At 35.1% G+C, this 18009-nt stretch overlaps 1 protein-coding gene across 1 annotated transcript; it reads right to left on the reverse strand.

Annotated features, from left to right (window-relative positions):
* Window positions 1-1066: 1066 nt before the first annotated feature.
* Window positions 1067-17899, reverse strand: LOC101901546 (uncharacterized). The gene is made up of 6 exons (XM_005190210.4): window positions 17881-17899; window positions 11452-11605; window positions 11110-11318; window positions 10898-11031; window positions 10465-10720; window positions 1067-2249 (listed from the first exon to the last, which is right to left on the reverse strand). Exons 1-6 carry the CDS (start codon window positions 17897-17899, stop codon window positions 2149-2151), a joined length of 873 nt encoding a protein of 290 aa, XP_005190267.2. The 3' UTR covers window positions 1067-2148.
* Between the last annotated feature and the right edge of the window lie 110 nt (window positions 17900-18009).

An 18009-nucleotide genomic window follows, 5' to 3' on the forward strand; every position in this document is an offset into this window, starting at 1 on the left:
CTGTTTAGTTCCAATGTCAGTTCCCTGACTCTGAGATCAGCAGGGATCGCCAACATGGCCGGGACCTCCATTCTGAAATATTTAATTTTCAATAACTTCGGAACGTTTTTTATAAAAATCGTTTGTTTACTGAGCCCTCGACTCGCTGTACCACCCGTAGTCTAAATATCGCTTATTAATGTAAGTATAGTCATGGTCGCCCCCTGGATTAAACAACCGTGGCATCAGAATAAATAGTGAATATTATTGCTAAAATATTCTGGAGGGTGTATGAAAACCGTGAAAACCGTCAGCGTGTGACGGTTTCATTGACCGTTTGAAGGCCATAATTCGTGCCAAAGGTGACCAATTCGAACAAATCTAAACTTATTCCAAAATTTGATGCTATTTCCGACATTGTTTGCTTTCATTCAATAACATTTAAAAAATTAAAAAATAAGGCGTTAAACTTTGTTTTTTTATCTCACCCTGTATATACACAATTTTACGAGACATACAGGTCGCATGAATGCCCCGATCTCAGCGAAGTGTCATAAGAAGTTAAGGTCAGGGTTATAGATTATTGGTTTAGAGACCTCTGATCACTACTTTAATGATGTCATTAAACCATCCAGTCGGATGTCGGAAATATAAAAGAATCAAAATTTTGAAATAATATTCCGAATTTCTATTAGCTGGACGGACCGCGTTCATATAGGGCAACTATTACGAAATTTAGCTTAAATTAGATTTTCGAGGGGTACATGAAATGTTCTTCTAGAGAACGTAGTTTATTAGAAAATATTGATTTCGGATCTATGTGGACATTATTTTTAGCCCCAAAACAGAGAAAATAATAGAACGATCATTGATTTTTTTAGGGAGTCCAATTATGTATACTAAATAATTGCTGAAATCTGTCATTCTTGCTAAAAGGGTTAAAGATCTACTAACTTTTAACCGCAAGCTATGGTGATGTAGAGTATCACATGGTCGGCCTCATCCGATTTTTTTAAGGAGATTAACAAACCTTAAACCTCATACCCATATGTTATATAGATATGTTTATATCTGGATGAATTTTTTTTAAAAAATACATATTTGTTGATGGTGTAATCTGTGCAACAAAAAAATCAATTGAATCATAAAGAATTTCTAGGGTTAGACTCATCTAACAACCGCAAAGATAAATACAAACTTGTAACCTTTATACGTTTTTTCAAACGATTACCGTTGCCCCCTCCTAAGATAGTTCCCATATATATGTTGATTGGATTAATCGATTGGTCAAGGTCTCACATGCTGAAATTAATTTACATACATACATAACTGGTAAAATCCGATAGTTGTTGAAAATGCTCACAATCTGACAGACACCAGCGCAACACTTAAAAACATATACAAACAGTAAAAATTACTACATCAAACTTTCACAGAAATATTTTATCAATTGGGGTGGCTAGCAGGCGGGCAGACAACCTTTTACAAAAAATGCACTTCTTTGAAATTTTTCCGGTACTCATTTTCATTTTTAATCTACTTAAAGAGAATTGTAATCGAGACCATTATTGTTCTGATAGCATCGCATTTGTTCGTTGCACATACATACAAACACTCACATTCAATCACACTCGTTCGGAGGAGTTCTCTCCACCTCACTTCAGACCACATTGCACATTTCATTCCTTGAGCTGAGTTCGTCGTCGTCGTAGTCGTCGTTATGTGTAATTTCATGTTATTTAATATTCGATGATGTACATATATACAAAAGGAATAATACATATAAAAATAGTATTTAATAAATAATGACGAATGAAAACAAAGAATACAACCAAAAAGAACAGGGTCTTGTTTTTTATGCATTTAATTTTTTTGTTTTGCTTGACTTTACCTTTCTTTGGCTTCCTGTCGTTCTATTCTATTCTGTCCTGTTTTGTTTTATTTTTCACTTTTTGTTTTATAGACTAACTAATATGATATAGTAACTTCGTCTGCAAACTTTTCCTCGTGCTTTTATTCCTGTGGGGATTACTGCTCACAGATCTTCATTTAACGCCTATCTTCGCTTATATTCGTAGTTTTGTTTTGTTTTTCTCTAATACAGCTTCCACTTTCCGCTTACATTTAATAATTCATAATTTAAATAAATGCCATCGCAATTTCAGTAGATCATAACTTGTTGAAGCCAACAACTGTTGAGAATATCACCACAGTGGCCACAACAACGGTGAGCAATGTGCGGGTCACTGGCACGGGGCTATTTGTGGTCGCTGTAGTTTGTGGAATAGTGGAAAAAGAGGAAGTAGAAAATAAAAAACGTAAATTAAATATAAATGCAATCAAAAAGCTTTGTATTGTGATTTAAATTTGTTTTAAATTACTTTAGCAACACTAATGAGCAATCGGTTTTTAGCATTTGGAATTTGGAATATTTCATGAATAGCATTTTTCTACAAAATTACGATTACAAAATTCAATATTTCAAATAACCATGGCTCTGATGAATCACTATACACAAATATACAAAATATATAAGGGAGCACTTGTTGCAGGAAACTCTGCTAAATACGAAGAGTGTGGTATTGGTTATCATGTATTAGGCTCTTCTTAATTGTGTCTTTTTCGTACTAATTGTCATGTGCAACGAAAGTTGACGAATGACTTCACATAAGGGAAATTAAGATTCTCATAATTGATATTTTTTAATTTTTTCCCTCTGGGAAGTTTCCAGAAGAAGGTACCAATATATAATCCCTACATTTGTTTCAGGTGAGTTACTAATATTATAATGAGGGAACTTGGGAAATTGTGTACCTTTATGATTCTTATAACATCTACATATGGGATTCAATGTTGTCAAAGTGGAATGTACGGAATTTGAGGGAAAGAAACCACTGATTTGACATTTAATCAAAATTATTGGTATTAAAATGTTGACCTTTTGTGAGAGTCACGAAAAGCAGTCGGCCAATATTCTTCATGTTCCTCAGGCACATCTGCATTGTACTACATCGGGTACTCGATTCGTTTTATATGTGATATATTTGAAAATTATTTTTATACGCTTCACCATACATAGTATTGAGGGTATATTAAGTTCGTCATTCCGTTTATAACTCATAGAAATAATAATTTTAGAACCAACAAAGTATATATATTCTTGATCAGCGTAAAATTTTAAGACGATTTAGCCCTGTCCGTCCGTCCGTCTGTTGTAATCACGCTACAGTTAAAACGAATTAAGGTACGAAGCTAAAATTTTCCACAGATCTGTCTTTTGTCTGCAGGCAGGTCAAGTTCGAAGATTTTTAACACGTATTTTCAGGGAATGGTCTGAAATTCTACACTAGGAGTTCTTTGTGAGCACTTATCCCCCTGAAAGAGAATTGTCTATATAGGTCCACGGTATCGTATTGCCCCCATATAGAGCTACCCCCCGATATTCGGTATTTTGATGATTTTAGCCACATTTTTCAACGGAATTGTCTGAAATTCTACACAAGGAATTCTTTGTGAGTACTTTACCCCCAGACATGGATTTATCTATTTGGGTCTACAATATCGTATATCCCCCCATGTATCGGCACCTTACGATATTTGGTATTTTTAAGATTTTAACATAATTTTTAATATATATGTATTTTTTTTGGAAAATTTTCTAATTCGTTCCAAATGGTGGAGGGTATTCAAAGTTCGGCCCGGCCGAACTTCTTGCTTTTTACTTGTTTTAATTTTAAAGTTGAACCGATAAATGTTATGTTCACTCTTGATCTAAAATAGTCGCAAATATTGGAAAATCGGACAATGATTCCCCACTTTTAGATAATTATTATTTTTCAAAACATTTAGCTTTTGTGCACAAAAATGATCGTACCCGACCTAAGTCTTATCTAAACATTATGTTGCCCAGGGGTCCTACACGTGTTGGAAGGCGTGACAAATATGTTTCTATCGATCTGATTTTTTAGTGAAACTTAATAATGAATAAAGAACAATGTAACATTAAAATTGCAGGAATGGACCATGTTTAGAAATGATCTACATTAATCGCCATACTCCTGAAATTTTAATATGGTGGATAATTTGATATTGCTTCCGTAGAACCCTACAACCGATTTAAGTTTTCTAATGGATTTGGACCATATTTTTCAATTTATTTTTTAAATTCGACATTCAATAGGGCAACAAATTTATTAGCCAAAAATTGTCAACATCGGACATATTTTTGGAATTTTTTTCAAAAATGTTGATGCAATTAGATGCATTTCTCTCAGTACAGTATGTAGATCCTTGTAATAAGTTATAAACATAATCCTACTATTTGGAATAAATTACGTATAAAAAGGTACTTCCATATTTGCCGTATTTTTAAAGCTTAAATGACATATTGGAATATAAATTAAAAATGCAGATACAGGGTGAGATGAAAAAACTGCAACCAATTTTAGACTGTTGTCATTTCGAAGCCATTCGTCTGACAGCTCTTAAAATTATTCCAGTGACAGCTCATTTTATTGTTTACAAGCGTACAAAAGCATTTTGGTGAGAATTTTCCAGAAAAAAAGTGGACGGAAGAAAACAGCAACATCAGCAGAAATGGTTCGAAAAGTAAAGAAGCGACTTGATTGAAATCCGCGTCGCAGTGGCCGAAAAATAGCTTCGGCAAATATTGAAAAATGATCTCGAGATAAAGTCATTGAAATTCCAAAAAGTGCAAGAACTTACACCGCAACAGAAAGAAAATAGTCTCAAAAGAGCTAAAGATTTGCTTCGCTTGGCCGAAAGCAGTGATCTGCCAAATTTGGTTTTCTCCGATGGGAAAACATTCGTTGTCCAGCAGTTTATAAACAAACAAAATTATCGGGTTACTTGCGAAAGAGGTCAGCTAAAAATTTACACTTTCGGTTGACCACCAGAACTCAAGCGCCGGCCATGCTGATGGTGTGGACCGCCATAACAGCTGATCGTCGCCCTCTGCTCGTATTAATCGACCGTGAAATCAGAATAAATGCCGAATATTATGCCGAAAATATTCTGGAGGATGTATTAAAGCCTTGGGCACGCAAACATTTTGGCCGCAGACCTTGGACATTCCAACAAGCCTCAGCACGCGCCACCCAAGAATGGTTACAAAATGAGGTTCCTCGCTTCATTTCCAGCGCACAATTGTCAATATCTCCGGATACCAATCCGATGGACTATTGTGTCTGGAGTATTTTGAAAAGCAAGGTTGGCACAAAAAAATACCAAAGTGTCGATCGCCTCAAGCAAGCGCTTCGCCGGGAATGGGCCAAAATGCCCAGTGGTGAAAGTTTCATTGACCGTTTGAGGGCCATATGCCAAAGGTGACCAATTCGAACAAATCTAAACTTATTCTAAAATTTTAAATGATATTTCCGACACTTTTTGCTGTCATTCAATATAATTAAAAAAATGTCAAAATTATGGCGTTTGACTTTGTTGCAGTTGTTTTATCTCACCCCGTTATATGGGAACCTATCGAGAAGCCCAATTGACAAGATTCAACTAATTTGTTGGAAATAGTGTGCAGAATCCTTCAAACTACCGAAACCGGGAGGTATCGTTACATGCGTGTTTTACCTTATAGCCCATTTTCAGAACCAATCAGCATGCATATAATTTAAACCCTTGCACCAAATGTCAAAGCTTTAGATTAAATTATGTCTTTAGTTAAAAATGGCTCCATCGTGACTCCAACAGACAGATACGAAATCTGAGGGAAAGCAAACTCTGATTTGACATTTAATAATAGTTATTGGTATTCAGAATGTTGACCTTTTGTGGGAGTCACGAAAAGCAATCTGCCAACATTATTCATGTTCGTCAGGTACATCTTATATGAATATTAATACTTCTACATTGTACTGCATCGGGTACTCGATTATATAGGGAATAATTTTTTGAAAATTTCGAAGTTGAACCTATACATTACATGTTCACACTTGCTCTAATATAGACACAAATATTAGAAAATCGGACAATAATTTCCTTCTTTTAGACAATTATTTTTTTTTTCAAAATTTAGAGCTGTTGCTCACAAGAATATTCCTACCTTTCCTAGGGCATATCTAAATATTTTATCGTCTGATTTTTATACCGTACACCACATAGCGGCAAGGGTATTATGTCTTTATGCATCTGTTTGTAGCATAGTTACTTTTGAGGATATTCATTGAATCACTTTTTGAGTCGGTTTATGCATGACAGTCCGTCCGGCCGACCATGTATATTTGTGAACAAAATGCAGGTTGCATTTATTATCCGATTGAGATGAAATTTTGCGAGCAACATTTGTTTGGCCCAAGGACGAACCCTATTGAAATTGGTGATAATCAGATAAGATTTAGATTTCTCTTCAACCGATTTCGGGTTGATTGTGCACCAACTGGCTAATATCAGTCCAAATGACCTGAATTTTGCACAACAGACTGAATACAGTCTTGAAGCTAGTACATCAAATTTCGCGAACATCGGTTCAGATATCGCTATAGCTCCCATAAATATGTTTTATCCGATGTGGTTTTAAAGTCCCTCACATTCGAAATATACATTCGACAACAATGATATTTCGTACCAGATATCTTATACAAATTTTATAAAGATCGGTTCAGCTCTGGATATAGCTCTCATATATATCCATAATCCGATTTCAGGTTTATTGTGCAAATAATGGCTAATATCAGCTCAAATGGAGTGAATTTCGTGACGTGCATTTCCATTTTGTGAAACTCGGCTCCGATATATATTTTTCTATATAATCCTTCTCCAAGTAATATCATGCACTCACTAGCAATGTTATTTGTGATCGGGAGGTACCGTTGTATGGGGGCTGTAGTACCCATAACGAACTTCATATACAAAATTTTGAATAATTCCGGTAAATAATGTCGTTGCTATGACAACTAATAAATCTTAAGGACAAACTGTATGGGGACTTAATTTGACATGTTCCTGCTTTTCGCGTGGTCCGCTGTTAACATTTTGGTAAGCCAAGCTGTTTGTTTGTTTACGCTCCTAAAGGAGATTTTTATACCCTCCACCTTGGAAAGGAGGGTATATTAACTTTGTCATTCCGTTTGTAACATCCCTAAATATTCGTTTTAGACCCCATAAAGTATATATATATTCATAATCAGCATAAAATTCTAAGTCGATTTAACGATGTCCGTCTGTCTGTCCGTCTGTCTGTTGAAATCACGATACAGCCCACATTATTTGACGTAGAGCTCCAAAATTTAGCAGAGCTATTTGCATTGTGTCTAGGATGGTTGGTATTGAAAATGAGATATATAGGTCCACGTTCTGGTATAGTCCCCATATAACGGTACCTCCCGATATTCGGTATTTTGATGATTTATGCCACATTTTTTCACGGATTTGTCTTAAAATTGGTATTTGTAGGTCATAGCGGGTCCCTGAGCGTGTGGCAAAACATTGCATGTAAAGGTCCACGTTGTGGTATAGCCCCCATATAAAGGTACCTCCCGATATTTAGTATTTTAGTTTTTTATCTCATTTTTTCACCGAGTTGTCTAAAAATTGGTATTTGTGGGTCATAATGGTTTCCAGCTGCGGTGGCGGAACATTGCATGTATGGGTCCATAATTTGGTATAGTCCCCATATAACGGTACCTCCCGATATTCGATATTCTGATGATTTATGCCACATTTTTTCACGGATTTGTCTTAAAATTGGTATTTGTAGGTCATAGCGGGTCCCTGAGCGTGTGGCAAAACATTGCATGTATAGGTCCACGTTGTGGTATAGCCCCCATATAAAGGTACCTCCCGATATTTAGTATTTTAGTTTTTTTTACCATATTTTTTCACGGATTTGTCTGAAAATCGGTATTTGTTGGTCATAATGGGTTCCAGCTCCGGTGGCGAAACATTGTAATTATAGGTCCACGTTTTGGTATAGCCCCCATATAACGGTACCTCCCGATATTCGGTAATTTGATGATTTTTGCCACATTTTTTCAGGGATTTGTTCGAAAATTGGTATTTGTTGGTCATAATTGGTTCCAGCTTCGGTGGCGAAACATTGCATGCATGGGTCCATGATTTGATATAGCCCCCATATAACGGTACCTCCCGATATTCGGTATTTTGATGGTTTTTGCCACATTTTTTCACTGATTTGTCTAAAAATTGGTATTTGTGGGTCATAATGGGTTCCAGCTCCGGTGGCGCAACATTGTAATTATAGGTCCACGTTTTGGTATAGCCCCCATATAACGGTACCTCCCCATAATCGGCATTTTAATGGTTTTTGCCACATTTCTTCTAATGTTTCATTTACCCTAAGGTGGAGGGTATTAAAAGTTTGGCCCGGCCGAACTTAATGTTTTTTTACTTGTTGAATTTGTTCTATTTTTATTTAAACATCACAAAATATTCGTATATAGAATTGTGAATGCATCTTAAATCAAAAAGGGTAGCGAAGCGCAACTGCTTCATCTAGTATCATATTAAAAACGAGCACCCAATATAGACTAAGTTTGGAACGTGCCAATATTTCTGTCCGACTTAGGTCAGTAGTGAACATGAAAAATTTTGGTCCCCTGTTCAAGAAGGATAATGTGTCGACCTTAAATTTGTTAGTCAAGTTTGACGCCGTCATCAATGATCCTTTGTGGAGATGCTAAGTGAAGGAATAGTATGCTCATGTTAATTTCGGACAAGAACTTGGCCTGAACTAATGTAGGAAGTTTGTTGGAAAACAATGAATGATTTCGTACTTTATAGGAATTTTCATTCAAAATTTCGTGCATTTGTATGGGTGGTTGAGAATGAGAGGAACGATATTGTTCATTTGCGCATCTTGATTATGAATGATAAAATTATTACGATATTCGAAGTTTCAACTAAGTTAGATTCTTCCAACGATTCTTCCTCATCGAACTCGTTCAAAGTTCGACACACAAATTAAAATGTGTCATTTTCTAAAATGTAATAAACCTATAATGAATTGTCTCTTTAAGTCTTTGCTTTCATTAAAGTCGAATTGTTTTGCGGAACTATAATGTGTACGTTTTCTTTTGAATGAAATACAAGTGACATTTAAATATTCTGCGGTAATGATCTTGATCTTGTTACATCTGATCCATCTTAAAATTTAAATTCGTTCCAAGAGTTTTTAGTACTCTAAATGCATATGCACAACATCCATATCTAAATCTCAAATACCAACAAATTTCGAGATTCCAGCTCTGTTCCTACACCGAATACCAAATTTTGTACTATTTAGCATTTTTCGTAAAATTTTTCAAACCACAGCCAAATCTCAACACAGAAATATCATAAGTAATCTAAATATCAAACTTCAAATTTCTATCCCTTCACTCAACACCAATGGTAGTTCTACATTTAGTACATTTCGTACAATTAAAGTACACATTAAAGTACTAATTTCCGATTTCAAGCACTATGTGTTCATCCAACGCCAAATTGTACCAAACATAGCACTATTTAGTTTTTTCGTCCACATGTAGTATACATTTCTAAAACCACCTTTTTATCACGAACAATAGGAATCCCAAAATTTCGAATTTCAAATATTTAGCGTTTAGAAGTTTAGCAACATTTAAGAACATTTAGTACAGTACACGAATTTCCAAAGCTTCCTACATATATATCCCAATCCTACTCTCCCAAAGTATTCCCAATTCCAAATTTAAGTATTCCACCCCTGTTGGTTCGCCCAAACACAAATTGTACTTTAATTAGTACATTTTAGCACAAATACGTAAAAATGTCCAAAACTTCTAATCTCCAATCTTATTTCCAATTTTCAAATCCAAATTGTACCAAATTTAGTAATATTTTGTACACTTAAATACAAATTACTACCGAAATCATACAGTCCAAAAGAATCTTAATTTCAATTTTCGGGATTCCATCTCTACCGGTTCATCCAAAATTTAAATTATACCAAATTTAGTACCATTTGGTACACATAAGTACGAATTTCCAAAACTACCTACATTTCTTACTCCTAGAATGCAATAGTAATCTCATTACTACATTTCAAGATCCCACCTCTATCGGTTGACCCTTACCATTTAGTACTTTTTGTGCACATAAGTACAAATTTCAAAAAATTTCTCCATATTTAAATTTCAAGATTCCAGCTCCATCCGTTCCTCCAAATTCAAATTGTTTAGTCCATTAAGTACCGTTTAGTACTTTTCGTGTAGATTTCGTGCCCTATAATTACACATATTCCCTATCAATGTAAAGAAATGAAATACCTTGTACAAATGAAGCCCGTTATATTTCCAAACCATGGAAGGTAAATTATGACGCATAAGCGGTACTTCAATTCTACAAACTCTTTATGTTAACGAGTGATTACTTTTCCTATTTTCTTCCTTTTATTCGTCTCATTCATAGAAGCTCGTATTCAAATTCCATATGCTAAAACCATGCTATTTATCAGTGCTGGCAGACACATAAACTTACCACTTGATCCGGCATGAATTAACATTTGATTGTTTAAATTGTCATAGGGAATTAGAACAGCATTCAGTGAAGTTTCACGGGTGAGTTCGGGAAAATTCTCAATTTCCGCAACACATTTAAGATTCAGTATTTTGCCAGCATGAAAGAATCGGGGACCACTTAAATAGAAATGCACCTGTAGTTTTATGCGTCTCAGGATATAACCATGGGCGGATATACTGGTGTCCACATTTGGCTGTTGTTCACCAAGGGATGCCTGGAATATAACACGAAATGGAAATACAAAAAATTGTCAAAAGGAGTTCGATTCGTTTTTTTCTATACACAATATGTATGAATGTGTATTTGAAAGTAAAGTTTATTTTCTAGTAAATGTTTCTCTGCCATTAAAAAGATAAATTGAGGTTATGGCATTTTAGTTATCTGTACATACCTGTTCGCCATTAATGTACCAGGTCAACCGTGTGGGCACACTAGAATAATCAGAGGTACATGTGGCACTTAGAAAATCCTCCATACGGTACATGGGATTAAAGCTTTCTATTAGTGGATCACTCTGTGGTAGTGCTACAAATAACAACAACAAACATAATGTTTATAGTCATATGTAATAGAAAGGCGTCCGTCCTTCAATGCGTGTCATACCTGCCACTGTCATATTATCTTCTTTGGCAGCCAACTGGAAATGTGGTGCATCCCCCGACACCTCGCATTTGTACACACCCGATGACTTGGCGCTCAGCATGCTCAGTTCCACCTTGCACGATGACTCATTACAATAGTATTTGCCATCGGGCAAATGGACGCCAGTTACAGGGAATTTTATATAGACCGGATGCATCATCGGCGAGTATCTGCGGTTGTAATCGAAAGCACACAATAAAGACATTTACATATGTATGTGTCATCGGTCGTTTATTTATTTTCAATACATGCATATTTTTCTTGACGCTTATCGGATAATTGCATTTCCCTTTTTAAACTTACCTGAAAAATTCCATTTTGTCCTTGTACCATTTGACAGAGTTCAATGTATGGCCACTCATTTCATAGCTGCACGAAAGTGTGACATTATCGCGAAAATCAACAATTTCCGGGACATTTAAATCAGTCACAAATAAACAGCAGACACGTTGCAAATCTACGGGAAAGGAGAGATTCGGGTAAACAATGGCAGCAAAAACATCAACAACCACAACAACAATGAAAAAGCAGTTGAATTAATTTTTAATAAACCTAATTATTGTTTAATTTCCTGAAATAAGCATATATGCAAATATATGTGTGTGTGTATGTATATATAGATGTGTTAATGTATGTATTCATATATACATAGAGACATTTCATTGTGTGTGTTTTTCGAGGGTCTGGGGAATACACAGTACACATTGTTGTAATTTGTAATAAATTTAAGCAACGAACAGACAACTATTTAACGCAAATTCTGTGAGTTCCCCAAAGGATGAATCTTATTACGTATCAGAGCAAAAAAATCAATCGAATGAAGAGGCATGCACTTCCGTAGGATGGGTTAAAATGGACTTTTTACACCTCTATCTGGCGGAGGGGGTATAATATGTTTCGAACCATTCAACTGTTTTCTGACTAAATTTAATTGTCTGTGGTATATGCAAATAATAATCTTATAACCTATCCTCGTATAAAAATAAGGAGATGATATGTAGAGCTCATTATGTGTAATCATCCTACCCTTTATTTTTTAGCCTAATTAAACTTGTGGAATGCGCAATATAAATGATTTAGAATCGTTATACACTCTCAGCCTTGTGTATACAGAGGGTATATATAATTTGAGACTGTCTGATCAAAATAACCTTTTTAACGCCAATGCCTACTTGCATGAAATTCGTTTAAGGACATTTGGAGTGGCTCAGGTTATAAGTAGACGATTTGGTCTAAACATTATACACCGTAATATTTTTATTATACTCTGAGCGAGTTCGGAGATGGGCCTTATTGATACACTCCCTCTAATTGGTACCGTCCATTCAAGTTAAAAAAATTGTTTGATCTTTAAGATCGGAAATGCGAAGCGTTTCGCCGTTGGTTAAGCGGCAATAATCTGTCACAGGGGGTGATACCCTTTACAAACTCTAAGTACCGATTCCTATTCGTTTTGAAAATATTGCTTAAACTGTCCAAATACAGAATATGGGGGTAATAAGAAAACTTGGATCTATATGAACAAAAGGTAGAACCCGTTACAATTTGTAAGTACCGAATTTTAAACAATCCCTTTTGAAAATGTAGCTTAATTGTGGGGATGTACAGGGTTGCCCATATTCGACGGACCCATGTTTTATTTTTTAAAAATCAAAGAAAAAAAATAAAAATTTGGCGGTTGGCAATGTTAATCATTTAATTTGTTCAAAGTAGATTTGTTTACATCAATTTTTGAATATGATATCTCTCAAATGGCCGCCTCTGGCGTTGATGACGTATTGTGCCTTTTTTGCTGCATTTTCCATCGTTTTTGCCAACATATCGGCCGGAATAGCGGCTATTTCTTCACGAATGTTGTCCTTGGGCTCTTCTACGGTCCTTGGCTTGTTAACGTAAACCTTTGACTTCAAATATCCCCACAAGAAGAAGTCAGGCGGCGTCAAATCGGGCGAACGCGGTGGCCAGTCCAAATCACCACTTTTCGACATCAAACGGCCCGGAAACAAATTCTTCAGAAAATCGATTGTTATGCGACTTGTGTGCGGTGGAGCGCCGTCTTGTTGAAACCAGAACTGCCTCATACGCTTTCGACGTATAGTTGGCATCACAAAATTGGTCATCATGTCGCGATAACGCTCCTGATTGATGGTAACAGCATGGCCATTTTCATTTTGGAAGAAAAACGGCCCAATGACCGTTTTCGCACTAACGCCGCACTTCTTGAATCTTCTGAGGATTTTCAGTGGCGTAAAAACGGCAATTTTGCTTATTTACGGTCCCATTTAATGTGAAATGGGCTTCATCGGACATGATAATTTTGTTCCAAAACAGGCAACATTCTTTGCGTCAATTGAATTTTGTACGGGAACAAATGCAAATCAATGCGAATAATCCGTTGTAAAGTTAACCGAGCCATGCCCAACTGCTGAGAACTGCGTTTTTGGGATGTTCTTGGGGACCTCTCAACACTGGCTCGTACGGCAGCGATATTCTCGGCGGATCGCCTTGGTCCCTTCGGATTAGAAAGAGCCTTACCAGTCGAAAATTTTTCGTATAAACGTTTAATGAGGTTCTTAGAAAGGCGCACTTCTCACATTTTTTAACATTTTAAAAGCACGTTGAGTTTTCACAGTTGACTTCTTCTGTTGAATGTAAATTTCAACTATTTCAGAGCGCTCGCGTGGCGTGTATTGGTTCTTGGTAAAAATCTGCTTGGACTGACGCTACAAACGCGGTATGTCATTAAGCGATGTGACAATGTAGACAATGTTCTGCACATAATTTTTAACAATTGTATTTGAAAATGTAATCTAAGTCGTCAAAATACCCTATATGGGGAAATACCGTTAAATGAGGGGTACAGGAAAACGTGGGCCTATATAGAATATATAACAATATTATGCCTCAAGAGGTAGTACCCATTATAAAATCTATAAACCGAATTTTAAAAAATTCCGTTTAAAATGTGGTTTAAATTTCTAAAATATCAAATATCGGGAGATACAGTTATATGGGAGCTATAAGAAAAGGTGAACCTATATTGGCAATGCCCTGCCACAGAAAGTGTACCCGGTACAACATCTAAGTACTGGATTTAAAACAATTCTGTTAGAACATATGATCCAAATAATCAAAGTATCGAAAATATCGAGAGGCACAGTTATATGGTGGAAATAAAAAATGTGGATAGACAGGACAAAATTAACATGTCTACTAAAAAAAAAGATACGTGTGCAATATTTTAGCCTCAATTATCTCAATTCGTCCGAAAAATATCGTGATTACAACAAACATACGAAGATCACTATATCGATTTAGAATTTTATGTTGATAAGAAAATATTTATTTTGTTAGGTCTAACATGAGTATTTTGAGGAGCTACAAATGGAAAGACAAAGTTAATATACCCTCCTGGTTTACATAAGGTCAGACAGGAAGATTACGTTTAATAAGAATTTGACAATAAACTTCGTGGTTTTTACTATTGTGAGTTGACTTCCTTTGAATAGTAAATCACAATATGTCTGTGGATAGCTAACTGAGTTGTCAAATGGGCTTACTGGCTGATCAGAAAACGAAAGATGCATACGGATTGGGTGAATCTTTGCACATTGTAATAATTACAGCTCGTTTCAACAGAATTAAAGAAACAAAAAAGCAGCTAAGATTGGCAAGGCCGAACTTTAATACACACCATTTGGAAACAAATTGAAAAGTTTCAACAAATTCCGAAAATACCGTTTAAATGATGTCCTTTATACGGGGGTTATACGAAGACGTGTATCTGCATATGAAATTTTTAGGCATAGGCTGTACTTCGAATACGAAATTTTAAATAATTCGGGTTAATGATGATGTGAAAATCATCAGAATACCGAATATCGGGAGGTACAGTTAAATGGAGGCTATACGAAAACATGGACCGAAATTTTCTAACTTAATCTGCCTACTGTGTGCAAAATTTCAGCTCTCTATCTCAATTCGTTGGAAAGATAGAGTGATTACAACATCATCACTAACTCGTCTTAGAATTTTACTCTGAGACAAGCGAGTAGATACGAACAGAATAGAATTGTGGAGAGTATAAAAAGGGACCAGACAACTGACTTCTTTTTATTTCCGCCTCACAAATTCTAATAAAACGTACATTGAAATATTTTTACCTAGTTAAGAGCTGGTATGAAAATGTAACTCGCCCACAAAACTTGCTTATTTACAAAAATGCATATATTACTCATAATGCATGGAGTACCCAAACTTGATACAACAAAGCAATTCTAATCCAACTTTAGACTATTTTGGGTGGGACTATGTTAAAGCTCATGTCTAAACAGACGGGTCCGCTTGAATTGACGCATTAGAAGGCAACACCGAAACATTTACCAGCCGAAATTTTGGGAAGAGTATTTCAAAATTAGATAAAGCGGATAGACAATTTGAGGCGAGGTCGCAATCAACATTTGCATGAAATAATCTTCAAACTTTAAATTATATGAACTAAATTATCATTTCAAATAAAGATTTCATGCATTTTTTTAATTCTATGTGTTATTTACTTATCTTAATTTACTTAATTTCAGGTGTTATAATGGGAAGTATCGCTTTACTATTTCTGGTACCCACACCTCGAAAGGGACAAATTATTGAAAAATCATAGATATTATAGATATTTTGAATAGTCTGATCTCATATATGATATAGAGCAACTCTTATAGCCCCAGGTATAAACCCAGCTCAATTTTTGGTATCGTAAAGAGCTTAGCAACATTTTCCATTCAAATGACTCAATGTTCATTAAACAAATGTTCGGTCCAGTGCTACTTTATAATATTCGTATTTTTCATGTCCCTGCCATAATTTCCGACCGAATGAGTCCCAGTTTGACTTTTCGGAATTTATTTCACATAGATGTACATCCCAAATCTACGTTCCCAACCAATATCCTCTGGGGGTTTACAAATTCAATAGAATACAAAATTTTCTGTTCTGACCACACATTAATGGGTAAAGGGACTTGCGGGTACACTAATGTGGGACTATACCTAAAAAAATGCCTATGTGGACAATTATCTGTCAGATAATTGGTAGCCTATTTTTTTTTTCAAATCAATTGAAGAATTTGGTTAATACCAAGATGGGCCCTATTCCGAAAATTGAAAATTTTATGCAAAGAGGTTTTGAACAAAAAAAAAAAGAAAAAATGTCCTCGGAAATAGCTTAAATCATATCATGAATGCTTTAAACTCAATTTTGTGAATGTAGTTTAAAGTTTTTATAACATTAAAATAAATTCGGAATTTGCTGCAATATTTTCCAATCCTTCAAATAAGGATATTAGTTAAACTGGATTTCCGGCACTTTTTGAATGATTAAAAAGTTGTTAAAATGCAATCAATTTCAAATTTAAGATAACTGAATAAATTTGATTGCACTCACCATATGGTGATGCCCTTAAAACAAAACCATTTCATTTGCATATTTAATTTCATATGCAAAACTGTTTGTCCATTTGGCCCTATTCCATTTCACTATCCGGAAATTGTAATTGAAGTAAAAGCTAAACAATAGTTTACACCTATGTTTATTTATTTCTTAAATTCTCCATTTAAATGGAACACTTCTTATCGATATCGTACATAACTTTTTGTTTTATTTTGTAGAGCAAGTTCATATTTTACTCTGTTTTGCATCCATCGTACCTTGTTGGCTGATGCGTGCTATTTACCAGGAATTGTTTTCAAAAACATTAATTTATTCATCTCTTTGTGGAGCAATGAAATTGTTTTTATTGATTGCTTTTTTGAAAAAAAAAAAAAAAAACAAAGTGGGTCAGTGTATTGACCCGTGTATGTGTGTTCGGAATTGTTTTTCGAAAACTTAGCTTTCCAATTGTTATTTCTATACTTGATTTTAATTCATTCGTTTATTGTATTGCATAACTTTTCTTTTGTCAATTTCAACAAAATAAATCTTAAAATGCAACAATATTGGAGCACATACGTACATACATACAAGTACTATGTACATAACATGTATATACAAAAATGTGGATATACCAAAATGCGTCAGAAATGCACTTAACAACGACTGAGTTTGTGTTTCTTATGATAGTGTGGAAGTGTGTTTGTATATATATTTTCAAATTGGTTTCAATGAATTATAAACTATGTTAATTTTATTATTATTTTTCCCTGGATGAGCCATAATATTGAAACTTTGTATGCAATGTTGTGTTGGCTTTAATAGGTAAGAAACACGTCCTCAGTAAAATTTTGAAAGCTGCGTGTCCTGCTTTCTGCATTACAAGTAATGACAACAACACACCTTTACATTACCATTTACATTTATTTCATGAAAAATTACAGAGTGAGATGAAAAAAACTGCAACCAACTTCAGACTGCTGCCATTTCTAAGCTACTCGTCCGACAGCTGTTAAAATTATTCATTATATTGTTTACAAGCGTACAAAAGCATTTTGTTGAGAATTTTCCAGAAAAAAAAAAAGGTTTTTGTGATGGAATTCAGGCGTGATAGTGTGATTTCTTTATATTTGGCTGGAAGACCACAATGGACTACCGTTAGAGCACTCCAGCATTTAAATGTGAATAAATCTTTGTGTCTCGTACCATCTCTCGTTACCGTGATACTGGTATCGTAGCCCGATGTAACGATTTCAATATAATTTGGTAAATGTATGTTCGGTTTAAATTCCGTCACTCATTCCAAATTACATTGGAATCGAACAAACATGTCGTGCTTGGTGTATCAAACGAAATCGGTCGAAAATATATATGGGAGCTATATCCAAATCTGAACCGATTTCAATATAATTTGTCAAATGTATGTTCGTTTTAAATTCC

The sequence above is a fragment of the Musca domestica genome, unplaced genomic scaffold (genome assembly GCF_030504385.1).
Source record: "Musca domestica strain aabys unplaced genomic scaffold, Musca_domestica.polishedcontigs.V.1.1 4, whole genome shotgun sequence".
NCBI classification, from domain to species: domain Eukaryota; kingdom Metazoa; phylum Arthropoda; class Insecta; order Diptera; family Muscidae; genus Musca; species Musca domestica.

What these genes read in the sequence shown, in the direction of transcription:
- LOC101901546 (XM_005190210.4), bottom strand. An exon ending in GGTACATTAATGGCGAACAG is followed by an intron (nt 10,721 to 10,897) that starts GTATGTACAGAT and finishes GTTATATTCCAG; the next exon opens with GCATCCCTTGGTGAACAACA. An exon ending in AATTCATGCCGGATCAAGTG is followed by an intron (nt 2,250 to 10,464) that starts GTAAGTTTATGT and finishes CACAAACTACAG; the next exon opens with CGACCACAAATAGCCCCGTG.